Source organism: Argopecten irradians, chromosome 7 (genome assembly GCF_041381155.1).
Source record: "Argopecten irradians isolate NY chromosome 7, Ai_NY, whole genome shotgun sequence".
In the NCBI taxonomy this organism is placed as follows: domain Eukaryota; kingdom Metazoa; phylum Mollusca; class Bivalvia; order Pectinida; family Pectinidae; genus Argopecten; species Argopecten irradians.
This window is the reverse complement of record NC_091140.1, coordinates 14,433,840-14,453,573: the sequence shown is the minus strand read 5'-3', so window position 1 is coordinate 14,453,573 and position 19,734 is coordinate 14,433,840. Positions and strand designations below refer to the sequence as shown.

At 34.6% G+C, this 19,734-nt stretch overlaps 2 protein-coding genes across 4 annotated transcripts in view; one reads left to right on the top strand and one right to left on the bottom strand.

Annotated features, from left to right (window-relative positions):
- LOC138327627 (phosphatidylinositol 3,4,5-trisphosphate 3-phosphatase TPTE2-like) overlaps positions 1 to 8,757 on the top strand; it is a 31,229-nt gene extending 22,472 nt beyond the window's left edge. Inside the window, exons 11-16 of one of the 2 annotated variants that reach the window (XM_069273888.1) lie at positions 2,331 to 2,411; positions 3,032 to 3,137; positions 3,916 to 4,016; positions 4,587 to 4,685; positions 6,112 to 6,185; positions 6,568 to 8,757. In XM_069273888.1, coding sequence (XP_069129989.1) covers positions 2,331 to 2,411; positions 3,032 to 3,137; positions 3,916 to 4,016; positions 4,587 to 4,685; positions 6,112 to 6,185; positions 6,568 to 6,703 — 597 coding nt within the window. In that variant the 3' untranslated portion in view covers positions 6,704 to 8,757. The remainder of the gene's footprint in view (positions 1 to 2,330; positions 2,412 to 3,031; positions 3,138 to 3,915; positions 4,017 to 4,586; positions 4,686 to 6,111; positions 6,186 to 6,567) is intronic. The other variant, XM_069273889.1, reaches the window with a different exon arrangement.
- Positions 8,758 to 10,561: 1,804 nt separating this feature from the next.
- Positions 10,562 to 19,734, bottom strand: part of LOC138327626 (phosphatidylinositol 3,4,5-trisphosphate 3-phosphatase TPTE2-like) — a 32,927-nt gene continuing 23,754 nt past the window's right edge. For both annotated transcript variants that reach the window (XM_069273886.1, XM_069273885.1), the window contains exons 11-15: positions 19,092 to 19,197; positions 17,478 to 17,575; positions 15,405 to 15,500; positions 12,936 to 13,009; positions 10,562 to 12,661 (exon numbers count right to left, since the gene is read on the bottom strand). In XM_069273886.1, coding sequence (XP_069129987.1) covers positions 12,556 to 12,661; positions 12,936 to 13,009; positions 15,405 to 15,500; positions 17,478 to 17,575; positions 19,092 to 19,197 — 480 coding nt within the window. In that variant the 3' untranslated portion in view covers positions 10,562 to 12,555. The remainder of the gene's footprint in view (positions 12,662 to 12,935; positions 13,010 to 15,404; positions 15,501 to 17,477; positions 17,576 to 19,091; positions 19,198 to 19,734) is intronic.

Below are 19,734 nucleotides of genomic sequence, written 5' to 3'. Positions count from 1 at the left end.
TAAATCAAAAGGCAATAAAAATTAAAAGCAAAATATGGAATGGAATTAACTAAAACCATTATCTCGTAATCATATATGTATGTATGATATGTGTCCTGATGACGGTATTAGCCGTTATCGAAAATCACAAATAATCGCTATGATTTAATACCATTTCCATCATTATCGAGCGATATCATTACCATCGAAAGATGGCATGTTTCACGATGTGATACGAAATGCATTTAAAATTCTCGAAAATGATAGATTTGTTGAGAACTTGGATCCAATGAGGAAATAAGGTAATGAAATACCACTATTACGTTTACGTTTTAGACAGTTGTAAGATCATAGTTCCAGAATTAAATAGTTGCCGTGTATCGTTTGGCCTACCATTGATCAGTCGGCCTCTGTGTTTACACCAAAGCCAACACACTAATTGTAAAATTATCTTCGATTTTGTACTTACACACAGCCAGAATCTTCGCGAAGGAAACCGACGTTTTTCACACAATCAACAAAAATATTTTTGCACCATCGATCAAAATACCCCAACATATCGATTCCAAGTAGTAAATGAAGACATGGTACTTTAATATTAAATAACAGAGAGGGAATCCTGTTATATATTTGTCAGTTGTTCGGGTCGAGTGCTTATGATCAAGTGTGGTTGGCGGTCTCATTGCCTGTAATGAAGATGCATGTAGACATAGTGTATACAAATATCTGAGGGATACTCATTTGACGGTAACGTGGAATGGCGTGTATGACTCTTAAGTAAAGCATACGACATAGACGATTCATTAGTTAATGCAGAACTTGCCAGAAAGTATTTTATCACATGTACTATCACTCTTGATTAAATGTGCGCTGGTGCGTCCCGGTGTGGCTTCTGTGTAGTTTGTTTGACATATTTTTAGCTCGCCTATTCGAAGAATAGGGGGAGCTAATGTTGTCACCCCGGCGTCGGCGTCGGCGTCGGCGTCAGCGTTGGCGTCCAATTTCACGTTAAAGTTTTTGAGCAAGTTTCTGTTTCGTCAATTGTTTAAGCTTAAGTCATCATAAATGTTTATGATTTTTTTAGTAATGTGTATGGATGCTGAACGTGATAATACAACCAATTTGGGGCCCTTTAGGGTTTTTTTGAGTCTGTTAATTTGTCATATTTCCATGTTAAAGTTTTTGAGCAAGTTTCTATTTTGTCTATTGTTTAAGCTTAAGTCATCATAAATGTTTATGATTTTATTTTCCTAATGTGTATGGATGCTGAAAGTGATAATACAACCAATTTGGAGCCCTTTAGGGGGTTTTTGAGTCTGTTAATTTGTCATATTTCCATGTTTAAATAGTAAATACTTGAACATCAACTTCTTCTGAATAGGCGAGCTTTGCTGTTCTCCGACAGCTCCTGTTCTACATGGAGATATGCGAGAATGTGTCTCTTTTTAGTCATATATTTTCATGTCTTCATATATCCTTTGGGGCCGCGGTGGCCGAGTGGTAGTCCGATAAACCTGCCATTATTATTAGTTGTTTTTTTTAATTGTTTTGCCTAATATATAGGCAAACAAAGTCTAATAATATAGGCAGGTTAAGCGGACTAGCCGAGTGGTTTACCCTACATTGCTAGGTTGCGAGTTCGAATCACACTTGGTGCGTGGACAGACACTGGTCGTAGCTCGGTGGTTTTTCTTCTGTTTATCTGACATGCCCCAAACTCATTCTTGATTGAATTGACCTTTGCCGTAATTAATAGGGCGTGCTTAGGTTAACCATTATTTTACCTATGTTATTTTCTGAATTCCCGAGCCAATACATATTTCTTCTTCACCAGTTTGTTTTATTTTTGTGCATCAGGTTAGGTTTTTCGTTGTTGGTTATGAAGCTATTTGTCAAATGTTGTTTTTTGTCCAGTTAATTATGGAAACGAATGGATTGTTACGGACTTTTATATTATAACACAGAAAAAAACAATTAAACCGTTTCATGATGATTTCCCCAAAGAAAAGTTCTTAATTAGGTCATGAACACCAAACGTGACCAGTATCATTCAAACGCTTCATCTTCCCACACCAGCAACCCGGTAATGCCAACAGGCAGATACTGTAATGAAGTTTTCATTGTAATGAACAAACACTTTAACTAGCTATAAAACTGTTATAATTTGTCATCTTCAGGGATATTAAACATTCTGGACATTTGTCTGTCTTTTCAGTTATGGTTATGTTTACCTAAAATGATGTGATAGAAAAGGAAAGTTTAATTAAACGTTCTTATAATGTGGACATAGATCATTGCTCCTGGTTATTATAGGAAAGGTTTTCTACAGTGATTTTCCCGTCATATTTCAGCAAAGTCTGGACTTTTTCGGAAAGAGGAAGACAGAAGAAAATGTAGGAAGTGTTTTCCAAGGCTTGGAAACTCCTAGTCAGGTAAGTCATAATAATGAAAATAAAAATACAGAAAATGATTTTATACTATTTTTCATTTTATCACACTGTATTGTGAGTTTTTTTCTTTAACAATTCTAAAACGTGTGAACAGTTTCTTTTCCTGACGTGTTTAGGTTCGTCCTAGTTAACCGGAAAAGTTCGGATTTTAGTGTAAAGCGTCCTGCTTCAGCCATCAATTCACTTGTTAAGATAAAATTTGATTTTGGTGTTTGCACTATTGAATTTAATGACGGTGAGGTAATTTTATATCAAATTTTATCAACTTCATTGACGTTGAATTATTTATGCGTTTGAAATGTACGATCCAATCTAAAATTTGATCTGATAACAGCCGACTTTAACATGATTATCTGAACTGTGACGGGATACATTGCCATTGAAATTATTCCAAGAAGTAATCCTAAATGGATGATAGAATAACGGTTCGACCGTCAATCTTTTCAACATAGACAAAATATAACGATATGCAATAAAGACCAGTTTACTGAAAGCAGAGCGCATCCTATATTGGGTAATCGATACACTTAACACGTCTGCACTGTAGTAAGGTGATGGGAAGTGCGTAAATTCAATAACCAGAGTCGAATTCTGAATTTTAGTGCCGGTATGTGGAATATTACGAGAAAATAAAGTGGGAACTGGATTGGACCCTTCCTACAGCCCGGTACTTAAAACTAAAGACCGTCAACATAACGTCAATAAAAGGTATGACCATGCTTGAAGTATAAATCAGGCATGTCGCTTTAAATAGGTCTAACTTTATTTTGTGCATTTTGTTTAGTCGAAGCTAAGGGTTCCATTGATATTTCTGATATGTAATTAACGTTATTAATATGGAGAATGTAGTTTTTGTTACGTTGGCTTCTTTGTACCCCTGTGGACAAAAAACGAAGCGGAAAACGCGACGTCATAGCTGTATCATTGATGTTTTCCCCTGTGATTGGCTGTGGATTACTACTCATTCGCTCATGATTTTGTTTTCATAAATATCATTCAAACCACTTCTTACGCATTAACTGCGTTTCGCAAGTTTTCACAATTCCACTTTCGTTCTATTAAATGAGCTGACTTTCTCAGAGTTTAAAATGGTCAATTTCAACACAAATTATTTACTTGGCAATCTAGACCATTATTTCTCGGTTCCTTGAGTGGTCTTAATATAAAGGTTTGATTGTATATTGCATTAAGTAAAATTATAACTTATAACGTTACCAACATGCTGTATTTAAGCATTGTTTGTTGAATGGTTGCTAAGTCAATAAGGTGTATGACGTTTTACCTTTATCTCCCCAACTCCTGGTTATGATTTTTGGCAGTTCCCAGTAAAACATTAACTAAAGTTTAATATCAAGATACCAAATGATATCCATTATGACCTTGACCATGAATGACCACTGCTTTTACTAGGCTATTGAACCAAATCACACTTTATATTAATGTTTATATACATGTATAAACTTCTCATTCTCAATTTCTCATTCAGGTGTAGGTAAAGGCGACGGATCAGATTTATCTATGGAGTTTTACGTACCATCATCAGGGGGCGTGTTCAAGTGCAGCTTACACAATAATAAGAAATGTGATGTAAGTATCAATTCTTATTTGCATATTTCAGAATTATCTACCCTTGTTTTGGTAGGTATTAATTGTAACGTCATATGTTTGCGAGAGTAACGTCATACGTTTTCGAGAATCATGATGTCTCAATGAACCTATCCGCAAGGGAGCTAACTCTGTAATATGCAAAGACTAAAAACTCATAGCAATAACAAGCACATGAACATAGCACGTACATTTATTGGGATATGATTAATTGATTTCGTATTGGGTCTCACTGATTAAATAGTTTAAAAGTTTGTTCACATAGAGTTAAAAGTGCAGGAATTGTTTTCGTTGAGTTAAGGCAATACCATCAATGTGTTCAAAAAAGTAAGTTTTGACATACCTTTCAGCTTACATGTAAGGATTTACTGTCATGCCGTTTCGGTTTTGTAATGCGTCGTTTCGACCGCAATCGAAAAATTTGTAAGATTTTCAAAATATGACTGCAAATACTTATATACGTTTGTACGTAGATTTGTTAGCCAATAAGATATAAAAGTGGCCAATTTCCCTTGTGTTGATATCATTATAACAATTCAATTATATTTACAGTACACACACAACAAGGAGGAGGACAGTATATCAATAACTATAGATGATGATAGTCCGGTTTTGGAGAACGACATCAAGTTCAGGTTTAAATCATCGTCGGTATGTATAATGAAATGCAAAAATAATCCTCTATAGTAAAGTTAACAAATACATGCATGTAGTGTGAAACTCAAATACACTGCACTGAATATGCCTAGTTGTTAACTTTCGCGGGAAAAATTCACGATCCCCTCTTTGATACTCGATCGGAAGAAGAAATATTTGCGCATTTGCCAATCCGAAACTGTAATAAGCTATACTTAGTTGTATTAATTTCCCTTTTATTGTTTGATTTTAACAACCCGCGAAGCGATTAATAGAGGTTCCCTATCAAATTACTATTGTTTATCATGTTTATCAAACTCGAGTTTGTTAATTTTCAAATTTTGAAAAAAAATGAAAATTAACTAACGAGAGTTTAGATAAACATGATAAACAACAGTCACGTTTTGGAGAACTTATTTATCCCATAGTTTTAACTCTATATTTATACCCTTGTGAGCATTTTCTTGTCTTCATTCAGTGAAACTTACCAAAATATAGACTGGTTCCCTTCCCTTAGTTCTCTACTCTCCGCCAGGCTGCGCTCCGCTCACTAGGGACCGGTAGCGGGTAACCATGATGATTTTTTTGATTGGTCAATCTACATATCCGGTTCGCTGGCATCACTTTTTTTAGACGTGGGAAACCCCTTTACGCGCGAAGCGACAGATCGTAACGTAAAGAATAAATAATTTATTTGAACGATATATAAACAAAAGTAAAATTAGGTTTTCAGTTTTGAAATCATTTCGTGCTAACAGAGTTTAGGGTGCTCATAGGAACGACGTTAATGACGTTATTTCTCTTAACGGAAGTAGCCGTCTCCATGATGACATATCATGCGCAGAAATGATGCGCACTCTGGAGTAGGAATTCTCACTCAAGATGGCTACTCGCTACCGGTCCTCAGTGAAGCGTACGCAAGGGAGGTAACTGAGGCGGGAACCAGTCTAACCAAAATACAATATGTAGTGATATCTTTCTGCCATTAAATATAGTGCCTAAATAGAGAGCCAATATTCTATTGTTTAATACTTTGTATATGCAACTACCTTATAAACATTAAATGCAATGCTATTCAAAAGAAAATGCGCTATGAAAAGTAGCCTGAAGTTGAGAGCCAATCGGAATCAAGAGATCTTGTAGTTGACCAATCAGAGGCGTCGTACATGTAGGTGTTAACACACTGGAGTATGTAAACATAAATGATAACCAACTGCTATGGAATTTATCACATGGGTTTTCTATTGTGAAACATGCATAGTTATGGGATAAAATAATATAAAGATTGGGTTTTTAACTGTGGTAAAAAATGTATTTATTTTTTTTCTCTCTTTGTCTTTTTATTAATAGTTCTGCTTTTTGTCTAGAATTGGGAATACGTATTTATATATATATAATTTGTAATTTTAATGCTATTCGATAACCTATTTTTTCTTTTCAGAAAAAGGTTCCTCGGGTATATGATAATTGTGCATTCTACTTTTGGTTTCATACATCATTCATTACAAACAATAGGTAAGAATAGCAAAAATTATTTTATCTTAATTTAAACGTCTCCGAGGAAAACCTATTTTAGACTTATAATGATAAATGTATTCATGAAATGACGAATTCCACTATGTTCTTAACACTAAATGCTAGCCGTTAATAAAATTGTACTAAAATATGGATTTATGTTTCAAAGCGCAATTTTTTTAGTTTTTTATAATACTTTGCGATTTAAGGTCTGAATATTCCCGAGTTTTACGTGGATTTCCTACAATGTATCTATGTTGGGAGATAAGATCTCGCATATCCACACCAATATAAAGCATAACTCGAGGAATGATTTTGGCAATATGCATTGTAAATATGTCGGAACTGGTAAAGGATACGTTTATACTATTTCTATCTGCAGGTTATACTTGCCCCGGGATTTTATCGACAACCCCCACAAGAGGAGAGCTCACAGAACGTATCGAGAAACGTTTAGTGTTGAACTGCTGTTTGAAGAGGCGCCTTCTCCAGAAATCGATAATGACGTCCACGAATGATGGACATTATAGTTATCTTGACACAAAAGTTCTTTGACAAAGAGCCCATAGAAGGTCCTCGTAGACTAAGCGTCGGTCATTTACACTCGGTTTGTAGATGATTCTACTGATACGATCACGTGTATAGGAGCTTTGCCTCATGGGTTGTGAAATGTAGCAGTGTTTGAATGAGATTAGTGAAAGCATTGCGAACTGGAAATCGAAACTGAGTATTCCTGATGGAACAGAGCAGAAACACATGCATAACTGTGAACGGATCACAGTGCTGACAGCACTTCGTTTACAAACAAAATAAAAGGTATTCCTGATGGGAAAAAGAACTGCTTGTTTGGTTGTGAGTATGCGTCAGTCATTGTAATCAAGGTCGACAACTCTCGAAAACAGAGTCCGTACAAATGACTGTACGGAACATATAACAGTCGAGGATAAAAGCCTAGCGTGGATAAAATTTCCATTTGAATTAATGCCATAACGAGGTGTTAACAGTGTGATTAGTACAGACTATTTGGTACACAAGATTGTTATTAATTTTCTATTTGTCTTAATGTTGTGACGTGTTTTTTTCTACTTAACTTGTCGATGTCTTCACTCTGTGATCATTCCGCGACCTTACCTTAACTCAGGACTGTGTTCAATAAGCATCTTTATCTGATAGGTTTTTATGACGAAAAATACCTGAAGAAAGATACTATGTGTATATTATCCCGCTCAGAACATTCATGCAGTAGTGAATGAATGATAAAAAATAGTTTTTTTTGTTATAATGTATCTTCAATTATTTATTCTGTATCTAGTTTTTCAAAATACCAATCATTCCGTCCGTCTGTCTGTCCGTCTGTCCTTTTGTTTTCACTAGGCTACTTTTCTTTCTGTCAACGTTTTTAAAAACAGCAAACTATTGATGTTATTACAATTTGATAAGATTTTTCTTGGATAATGTTTAGAACGAACAATTCAAATGGATTTGTAAATTTGACACGATAGAGCATTAAGCCAACGTTGTAAATCTTAAATGTTTGGACAAGGCTGATGAGATAATCAAAATTACCGGCGGAAGGGTTCAAGATTGCCAACATAAAGGAACAAAAATATTTATATGAAAACAAGTGCCATTTTTATTTAGATATTTAGATATAGAACAATGAACCAAAGCTCGAGTTTTATGTTAGCATTGATGTTGCGGTGTTTTCCTGAACAAAGACAATGCAAACCAAGAAGTCCCAACGTTTATTTTAAATCCAGAAAGATATTTTGAAGCCTGCTTATATCTTTATACTTTGGCTATCGAATGTGCCATATCTAATTACGATTGATAATTTTTAAGCTTGTCTTGTGACTGACAATCGAAATGGGTGACATCTTAAAACATCTATTTTTTTTTTAATTTTTAAGAATTAAATGCGTGGTCTTTTAAAATCAATGATGTGGTATTGTACGTTTTATTAATTTTATGTACCTTTTGTCAAATTTAAAAATTTTTATATCTTGGATAATAATAGGAATTGACTAAGTATAGGTAAGTCCATTTAAGACCAACTAATAAAAAAAGTAAATTACTTTACACTTGGCGCATGTAAAAAAATAAGCTATTCTTCAATATGAAGTTCAAAGGACTTACTTCGTGATGTAATAAATCATCTATATATTTTTTAACTGTTGGATGATTAAGTGTAAAGTATTTTTTTAATAACTGAAATACAAACTAGTATTATTTTGACCCGACAAATGAATTATTCTTGCACATTTAAGAAAATGATTACTGTTTGTTATTCTATCGTAGAATTTCCTTATTTATTTATCATTTCATTTTTATATTTACATATACAAATTAATTTGTACTAAAACAGTATATGAATGTGACTGTATGCATTTTTTGTATGTATCTTTTGATAACACGCTCACGGTTAGCTCCCCTTAATCTATGCACCGGTATGTTTTTATACCACCTTATTACATGTTGTTATTGTTGTGAACTTCCTTCACTTTACATTACTTTTCTTCCATTGAATTTGTGTAAAACATATTACAAACATATATTTAAATGTATAATAAAATATTTTAATACTGATATATAACTGACTTATAATAATTTCTAACTTTGATACCTATGCTGGGTAATATAACAGTTTAGGAGGAGCAATGAAATTCATAAAGCAGTCTGGTCTAAGGTAAAAAAAGATATCGGGAGATACTTCCGATTCATTCACTTAATTCAAAATTTAAGTTCTTAATTGCGTTCTACTTCAATATTATCAAACTGAATTTAATCCCTTGAGAAAAAATCTACAATAATTATCTACATCCTCTATCATGTTGAAAGTATGCAGATTTTTTGTTGAACTGTTCTTTCACTGTTAACCATTTCCTTGTCGTGAGATAAAAACGAGACTTTTGAGTAATTTCGCGAGAGTCTGAACGTGAATTCAAATTTTCGCGAATTATTCTATGAAACGTATATATTAATGCACTAATGCACGAATATCAGGAATGTTTGTGAATTCATACATTCGCGAAGGCACGTTGAATATGTAAAGACGCGAAAAACGTAATTCGCAGTAGCACATTATACGATTAGTATAACAATGCGGTTGTTTAATTAAGGAGAATGATTCACTGTTCGTGTTACACAATTCTTTATTTGCATATTACAGAGTTATCTGCCTTTGCGGGTAGATTTTGATCGGTACGTCGTGTTCGCATGTGTAACGTCACACTCTTCGGCAAAAACGACGTAAATTGCGCTCACACAATAAGACGCCATGATGGATACCTACCCGCCGGGGCGTTAACACTGTAATATGCAAAGACGGAATATGTCATTTTTACACCATACTCTATTTCATCTTCAGATCAATGTAGGCTACAGTTGAGCTTTGTGCAAATTCGTAGAATATTCCAAAAACAGGACACGAACACAATTTAGTATAAACCAATTTTAATATCTCAAATATTTAAAAATGTAAAAATTGTAAACAACTAAAATATAATGAAATGATAAAATTATGATGGTAACTTAAATGGAGTGGTACTGTTTTAAGATACATAATACTTATTTTAGTTGTCATATTTTAAATATTTTCTATTAAGTTCTGTTGTTAATCAAATAGGAATGGAAAACCAAAAATTTCACAAATACATGTATGTATTACAAATCTACCATCGATAAATGCAATGTAACTTCCCAAAGCCAATCCTTCTCATAACCGATAACCTCTTGAAGCCAAACCCAGATGAAATGTACGGAATTAATTCTTCTTATTAAAAGTAATTGAAACTTCCCAATACGATTCCTCTCAATTCCGAATACCGAACCGGTTGAGAAATCGGAATAACCAAATAAAACACTTGTGAATACCGAGCCTTACCTGAGCGACAATATAATGAACTACACAACCGAAAATGTGATTTGTAAGCAAAGGGACATAACTGACTTCCTACCTTCAAAACGTTTCATCTGAATATCAGGTATTGTAGTTTGATGTATGTGTTACAAAACGGCATATGGGATCTGGGAGCAGAACTATGATCTTTTATCCTCTACAAAACCCCCGACACCTTAAATCAGTCAAAATGTCAAATCGAATACATGGACGTAACCAAATTTAAACATATGAAATTGCAATATCCATAAATAATCCAAATTACATAAAAGCAGTTATTCATATATTTTGAATAGAAATAATTCATATATAGTTTAGGTTTATGTAATAGTCGTTAAAGTGAACAGTCGGGCAAGGATGGCTAAAGTCGGTAAAAATGGTGTGAATGTATCCAGTATAATTTCTTATGAAATGGAAAAAATAAAATCTCTCGTCAAAATCTGTCTGCGTGCGAAGAAATTAATTTAAAGTATTGTGAGAACTTTTGGAAGGCCAATGAACGCATTTAGACTGTTTTTCTTTGCCCGACTATTCACTTTAAAATATTTGATAAGTTCTATAATACAAACCTTTCTATTTCATTATAATGTTTACAAAGTCAGTCTACTTCTATGATAGCAATATATATGACTAGATGTTAAAATAGATACTGTAAATGTATATCAAATATTTCGCGTATGTTTATGTTTGTTCCGCAAACCATTTCTGACAAGCGTAAGCTGTTAACAGTATGTTACTAAGGCAAACTAAAATATACTCTAAAGCAATTATTTTTTATTCATTTTTTCCATTGTTCTTCCCGACGGTAAATATTATCATACCTTAAGTGAAACCTGATACTAGATTCCGTCTATTTGAAAAGGATGCGGTAAAAATGTATCCGGAACTAAGAAAACGTATCAACCTTCTATTGATTTTTTGGCCGATCTTGTATGATATTACAATTTAAAGGTATTTCATAACAAGTCTCACTAGAGACTTATACATTAAGGGCTGATGATTGAATGTTGGCTATCAATTTCGATCAAGGACAATAATATAAACAAATATAATCTCAAGTTGGTCAATGTTATTAGTGAGAAGTAGGAAGTATATTATTTCTATTTGATTTATTTATACTTCATACAAAAATACAAAAAAATCATACAATTTGTAGCAAATGAAAAAAATACCAGGGTTTTTTAGGCTGTAATATTAGCCTTAACGAAGTGGAAATTAAAAGTTCAGAGATAACTTCCACAAGGTGGTAACTATAACACCTGGTTATATTCAAATGCAAAAAGTAAGATATCATCCATATCATATACAGACATATAGAGATTGACGTCACAAAGTTAGAGGTAAAATTATGGATAAGGCATGTTGTCATTCAACCATGAAAAACAGCATTATAGTAAAATGCAAATAATTGATTTAGCATTTTTTTACACTGAATAATTTGTTAAATGTAGGCTATTTTTCGTCCTGGAAAAATTATAAAAATATATTACCAAAATCAATAAAGCTCCAATCAAAACATTACTATTCACAAATATTAATGGAAACATTATTACAAAGAGATCTATTTCAACTTATGTCGGTAAAAGAAACAATAATCTGCACCAGGTTTATAATTTATACATTGTTTCTTCAACATTTAGATTAAATTTTATGAAAGCATAATGTATGAAGCATGTTTGCACCTTCCATGAGCCGCTCATTAAAACAATGTATTCCTAATATCTTAAAATTATAGCAGATACAATATTATGTATGAGAATGCACAACCTTACAAACACTTTGCCCTGGCCCTAGGATCGTGAGAGTCTTAGACCTAAGTTTTGACCAATCATAAATGGTGTAACTTTTTGTTATGTCATCTTTAATAAAGACAGTTTTGGACTTAAGTCTGTTTCACGATCCTGAGTCCAGATCCCTGACAACTCACATTGAATGAAGTTGTTCGAATAAGATGAATCCTTGAATTCAGCATAATATGTTAAATGTTACCAAGATGGGCACCGTAAATGAATGATATCGGTCGAATGTGCATTCAATAAAATCAATAAACTCGGTTATAAGCTTTTTCCTACCAAATAAAAATTGATCGCCACAAAAGTTATGAATGTACACATTTAAAAACGGGAATCATAGTAAACACACAACTCAGGACTGTTTGGTTATTTCGGAATGGGTCTAGTATAAATCCATTAAAATAGAAAATATGTAAATCGGACAAACTTCAACAACAAACATTAAAAACAAATTAAAATGTGTTAACTCATAATCTTAGTTCTCGCCTGTGGTCAGTATTATGGCCCATGACCATTTGAACCTTATACACTTTGTCCCATGGTCAGCGTCAGTAACCAGTGGTTAGTTGCCTTGGTCAGTGGTCATTAAGTAGAGACTTGTCGCCAAACTGTTTAGATCCATTCCTATTGTCTGTTGTGGTATTCTACCACGATGGATGAACTTTGAACCCTTGGAATATCACGTGACATCCTCAAAGCTAAGCATCACTGAAAACTCTTCTGTGAATATCTTGTGGACTTTTGTCTTGTGTGGGTTGTCAAGTTCGTTGCGTGGTATAAGCAACCTATGTAGATGGCGAAAACATCAAATAAAACATGCCGACTTTAAATGAGTATTATATCAAAAAAACTCTTAAACAGAATGACCTGGTATCAGAAATCCTGACAGATTTAATTAAAAAATAAGTATTTGTTTCAAAACTGTTAAGGTTATCTTACAATTCTGTAGGATAAAAAATAATTTTACTGCTACAGTTTTCTAATTTTATTGAATGGAGAATACTTGAATTATGAACTTCATTTATTTAGAAACGTATACAATTTTTTAAATGTACGTACCTGTTGTTATGGATGAATGCTGTATGGAACCAGAAATAAAAAGCGCAGTTGTCGTATCCTTTGGGTACAGTTACCTGGAAGACAAAGATATATCTCATTTAATGGCTCACAATTGTTTTATACGATTTCTCGACAATCACAGAGGTAAAGCGCATTTATTTATAATTGATATATTATAAAAAAAACTACGTCATTGTCGAAACACTAAACAAAAATACAATTTTACTTGTAATAAACACTTTCAAACGGCCTAAAAACTTATTTTATAAGCCCTTAAACGAAGATTAGTGTTGCCATTTGTAACGTCACCTCTGATTAGCTGGTATAACAGCGTAATGATTTCAAAGAAACAAGAGGCCCAGAGGGCCTGTATCGCTCACCTGGTTTTTTTTTAGTAATTATCACAAGACTCTGACAATTAGAAAAATAAGCAAAATTGACTCCCAAAGTTTAATTTTGAATCCATACAAATATGCTATCCAATACAAAGGTTCAGAGAAAAAGTAATTTATATGAAAATAGTAGCCTAATTGACCTTTTGACCTCGCATCTATTGCCGTCTAAGGCCCCGGGGGTCAGCCCTATCATTTGTACAATTTCAAATCCCAACCCTATAAGGATGCTTACCATTGCATTATGAGTGCTCTTCCATGTTTAGTTGCAGAGAAGAAGTCGTTTATATAGAAATAGCTAAATTGACCCCTTTTGACCCATCCTTCAGGCCCCCCGGGGGGGGGGGGGGGGGTTCAGCCTCATCATTTGCAAACTTTTGAATCCAAATCCTATAAGGATGTCACCATTGCAGAGTTGCAGAGAAAATGTCATTTATATGGAAATTGACCATTTTTGACACCGCCCCTCAGGCCCCGGGGGGCAGCCCTATCATTAGCACAATTTGGAATCCCCACCATATAAGGATGCTACCATTGCATTATGGGTGCTATACCATGCTTAGTTGAAGAGAGTGTCATTTATATGGAAATAGCCCAATTGACCCCTTTTGACCCTCAGGCCCCCGGGGGTCAGTCCTATCATTTGCACAATTTTGAATCCCTACCCTATAAGGATGCTACCATTGCATTATGGGTGCTATCCCATGCATAGTTTCAGAGAAGAAGTCGTTTATATGGAAATAGCCAAATTGACCCCTTTTGAACCCGCCCCTCAGGCCCCCGGGGGATCAGCCCCATCATTTGTACAATTTTGAATCCCCACTCTATAAGGATGCTACCACAGCATTATGGGTGCTATCCCATGATTGGTTTCAGAGAAGAAGTCGTTTATATGGAAATAGCCGAATTGACCCCTTTTGACCCCGCCCCTCAGGCCCCCGGGGGTCAGCCCCATCATTTGTACAATTTTGAATCCCCACCCTATAATTATACTACCATTGCATTCTGAGTGCTATCTCATGCATAGTTTCAGAGAAGAAGTCGTTTATATGGAAATAGCCAAATTGACCCCATTTGACCCCGCCCCTCAGGCCCCCGGGGGGTCAGCCCCATCATTTGTACAATTTTGAATACCCACCCTATAAGGATGCTACCATTGCATTATGGGTGCTATCCCATGCTTGGTTTCAGAGAAGAAGTCGTTTATATGGAAATAGCCAAATTGACCCCTTGTGGCCCCGCCCCTCAGGCCCCTGGGGGGTCAGCCCCATCATTTGTACAATTTTCAGTTAGTAGCCCATAAGGATGCTACCAGTCAAATTTTGTTGAAATCCGACCAGCGGTTATGGAGAAGAAGTCGATTGTTGACGGACGCCGGACGCCGGACGCCGGACGACGGACGCTGAACGCTGCGGTATCCCATAAGCTCACCTCGGTCCTTCGGACCAGATGAGGTAAAAAATGAGTAAAAATGAACTTTTTTAAGTAATTTTGAAGGGATAAGCTATAGTGGGCTGAACGATAAGGATTGATTTTAATAGATTTTCTCGTGTTTTTATTTGAAGCACGTCAATCTTTTATTGATATATATTAAGACATCATTGTCGATACACTAGACAATGAATTAATATTGTCATTGTCTACACAATAGACAGGGAAACGCGTTGGTCGACACAACAGACCAGGAAATATCAGTTTCGACACGTAAGTAATGAATACAGTGTTTATTGCGAGGCATCCTCGATACTCCATGGGTTACTGTAACTGTCGTTATATCCATTCCTGGACTATCTCATAGTAAAACAGAAGGCAGTTCAAGAGGAAAAAAATCTGACCAATCATAGGCCTTCAAAGACTTCCTTTGAAAACTACAGAAGGAGCGACGCCCAACTTCAAAGCCACACACTCCACCACAGTGTACACTATACATGCTCATGCACATCAAAGGAATCTAAATAACCTGTTCTGTTCTCCAGTTTTACTATGAGAGTCCATATATAGGGGAATATAACGCCAGTAATAGTATCCCCTGCAGTATCGAGGATGCCTCACCATAAGACACGAGCACGTGACTTACCGTTGAGCACGTAAACCTGACTTTGGTGTCCTGTAGCAGTATGGGACAGTTAAACAACTTCATCTCTACCCTGTTGTTGTCCTTGTCATGTGTACGCTATATTATAATAGATAATCATTACAGATATAATTTTTGAAGGAAATGATTTTACATTTACGACACACAACATTGTATATGCAGGGGTGTAAAAATCCACTTGCCCGACGCCCGGGGCAACCAGTTTTTGAGTTCGGGCAAGTAGAAAAAGTTGGTTCACTTGCCCTGGGCAAGTGACAGCTCAGTGAATTTCTGGACATAATTTTTCTGGTGCACTAAGTTTCATGCTATATGAGACTTATAACTAAATACCTGAGGAAACAAACCTGCCTAAATATTACTAAAAATAAATAATTTATTTTAGGATTAGAAACCAATTTTTATTTCACAAAAATAAACAAAAAATCGAAATGGGCATAACTGGGTCGCTAGGTGCACCTTCAGTTCAGAGACGTTTTTCAGACATTCAAGCTGATAAATCCAATAATTAACTGCTTTTAAGTTATATACAAATGCTCATTAGAGCTCACTTACATTATTAGTTGTCTAACCATTATTTTTAGCCATAAGAAAGAAGTTTTTCTCTGTAAAAACGATCTCTGTTCAAGGTAGGAAGCTGCACTTGGGTACTAATAATGGAGCCGGAATCCGGTTTCCGGAATTCAGGAATTTAAAAAATAAAAGTGATAGAGAAACAAAAAAGAAAATTAAAAATGCAAAAAATGCTTCAAATTAATTGCTTTGTTAATTTTTATTTTTCTTATAATAGAATTAGAAATGATTATGAGATAATTCTGAAGTTTTTATTTTTTTATTTTCTAGTTACACTGTAGACTGCGATAAAAAATGGTGTTTTTTTGGGGCAAGTAGAATTTAATTTCGGGCAAGTGAATTATTGGGCTCTACTTGCCCGGGGCAAGTGACTTTGAAAATTTTTTTACACCCCTGATACTGATATGGTTAACCCACTTCAGAAAGGAGTTTACCTTTAGTCATCAAAAAGTTATATATGTACTTAAATGTCTCAGAAAGGAGTTTACCTTTAGTCATCAAAAGGTGATATAAGTACCTAAATGTCTCAGAAAGGAGTTTACCTTTAGTCATCAAAAAGTGATATAGTACCTAAATGTCTCAGAAAGGAGTTTACATTTAGTCATCAAAAGGTGATATAAGTACCTAAATGTCTCAGAAAGGAGTTTACATTTAGTCATCAAAAAGTGATATAGTACCTAAATGTCTCAGAAAGGAGTTTACCTTTAGTCATCAAAAAGTGACATAGTACCTAAATGTCTCAGAAAGGAGTTTACATTTAGTCATCAAAAAGTGATATAGTACCTAAATGTCTCAGAAAGTAGTTTATATTTAGTCATCAAAAGGTGATATAAGTACCTAAATGTCTCAGAAAGGAGTTTACCTTTAGTCATCAAAAAGTGATATAGTACCTAAATGTCTCAGAAAGGAGTTTACCTTTAGTCATCAAAAGGTGATATATGTACCTAAAATGTCTCAGAAAGGAGTTTACCTTTAGTCATCAAAAAGTGATATATGTACCTAAATGTCTCAGAAAGGAGTTTACCTTTAGTCATCAAAAGGTGATATATGTACCTAAATGTCTCAGAAAGGAGTTTACCTTTAGTCATCAAAAAGTGATATATTTACCTTAGTGTCTTACGCTTGTTTTTATTTTACTTATTACCATTAGTGTATTTCATTATCTAAATAATTCGAATAGAAGAATTTCAAAACTACAATAATAATTAAAATAGGCAATCCAACCGGACCAAATCATGACAGAAGACTTTTGAAGTATCTTTGTCTACAGATTTTTTTTCTAACTTGCATAATTAATATATAACTTCGACAGGATTTGAAACACAATAAGGCAAATGAATCAGGAGAAGACTGAGATAGGCTATGCCTGATGTCTAATCCTAATGCCATTTTAACATCTTTTTGTCGATAAATACTTGGAATTTTAAAGTATTAGACAAATATTGTGAAAGGATTCGTTTACGCTTGGAATTTCACAATCCTTACCTCGCAGTTTTCTCCCTTGCCAAAGTTACAATTGAATGCTATATCCCGACCGTTAAATATTGTCATAGTCAGGTCCGACCCATCGCCTTTGCCGACAGCTGAAACAGGGAAAGCATACAAAAACAATGATGACAGTTAATGCTCATCAAATAGGGACATCCAAACACCTGGAGGAGAGTGAAGCACATGTAACGTTACCTTCTGGAAGTTAACAATAGAACAAAATCAGTCTCATACTTTTCAAAAATCGTTTTATTTCAGTTATTAGTAATATTGACAACAGGAAGTCGCAATGGTGTTTTCCCTTGATAAAATGGAAATAAAGATTTTTTTTAAAAGACTAAACGGAATCATTTAGGTTTTCTTGAAACGCATTTAATAATTAAAAAAAGTCTTTTTGACATTTGACATCACCAAAGTAAATCAGTCTTTAACAGCAGTGTTGATTTAAGGCATTTTATGACAGGCATTTCTAGACAACAACCAAATTAAGGAATCCACTTACAACAGAAATAGGTTGCCATAGAAACATTTTATAAAGTGCATTAATTAAACAGAGGTCACGTATGTATAGAATGAAGTGTTATGTGATTTCGTTACTGCCTATATAGCTCACACATACAAAGCGTTGTGATCGATTGATAGGCGACCGTGCGCTTATTGATGCAGACTCCCAAACGCCCGATAGAAGATTTTGTCGGCGAAAGTGCGATCCTATCATCGCGACTGACAGTTCCAGTGTCGGGTTCGAAAAGTTAATTCACATTTCCCTCACAGACGCTGAGTATGACGAATCTGCCCTTGCTTGGACCACTGTGTCCTAATTACTCTTATCGAAGCCTAAAATGTGATTTATCAAATCATTCACGTAACGCGCTTGTAAATCGCTTTTAAGTGACCAGGATGTCAAGTTGTTCACATCCTTATCAATCCACGTGCTGACCTCATGTGTCTGCCTAAAACGTTACATTATCTTAAAAAGGCAGACATTATCAGACGACGTAAACGCTAATACCGGATGTCAGGAAAGATTTCCTTTTTTTTTGTATGGGAATTGGCGCTATGAATACTGATTACATTAAAGATTCGTGCCTTGGACAAGTAATGGATTGAGATTTCACTTATATCCTACATCTATTATCTGTGTGACAAACAAGAACAGCTCATGACTAAATTGAATAATAAACGTAAAACATTAAATCTCCCGAGAGCTAATTGTCCATTTCTAGATAGTAATTAATAACCTCCTTGCATTCCGTATACACCCACTATAAAGGAAACCTGTCTAAATGACACCAGTTTATACAGACTCATCAACTCTATTTGGTATAGTTAACTACATGATCAACCTCTGTATAAAAGACACCTCTCCGTCAATGTCATTTTTTCTATGTTGCTTTGCCGACCTTTATAGACAGGTTTGACGGTATAATTTTTTCCCAAAAGTGTTGCTATCTGAAAGATTCACCGTATGGCGAATCCTACATGTGGCAAAATACGTCAGATAAAATCCCCGGTGATTTCATAGTAGTAAATCATAATTTTCTCGATCGTTGGTTTTATAAAACCGTACTCATTATAAAGGGAATTTAAAGTTATATATTATAGACTTACTTTTGATACCAGTGATCGTTACGGTAGATATTCTTAATTTGACGACGGCTGGAATCTCGCCATTGTATTCTTTCTTCACTTTTTCGTAGTATCCGACAAAACGACTCTGTAGAAATATAAATAGGTCAACCATTTTAAGAAATGGGTTATACTAAATGATATACAGTAATAAAACATCCTGAAAACGTGAAATTAATTGAAGGGGAACAAGATATTTATACTAAATACTGTTAAAATTAATATTTCCATGCTTAAATACCTAACTACATAGCATTGTTAATGGAAAGAACGGAAAAAAACATATTTACTTATGAAACCCGAGGGAAGACCATAGTTTGTGAGACGGTTTGTTTAAATAGCATTTGTAATCCCAATTATTTGACATGTTTATCCTATATGAGTATAATATTTGACCAAAATTTGGACTTAATATACTAAAAAGGTTGAACGGAAATTATTGTTTGAATAGCATCTAACATTAAACAAAGTTATATACAATGAAGTTATAGTGAAAACTTACCAAGTATAATATGGATACTGGAATTAAACACAATTATACAGCTATGATATAAAACAGACACCAATGTTTACTGCGGAATCGTCCAAGAATTGTAACAATGTATTGCCAGGAATATCGCGGATC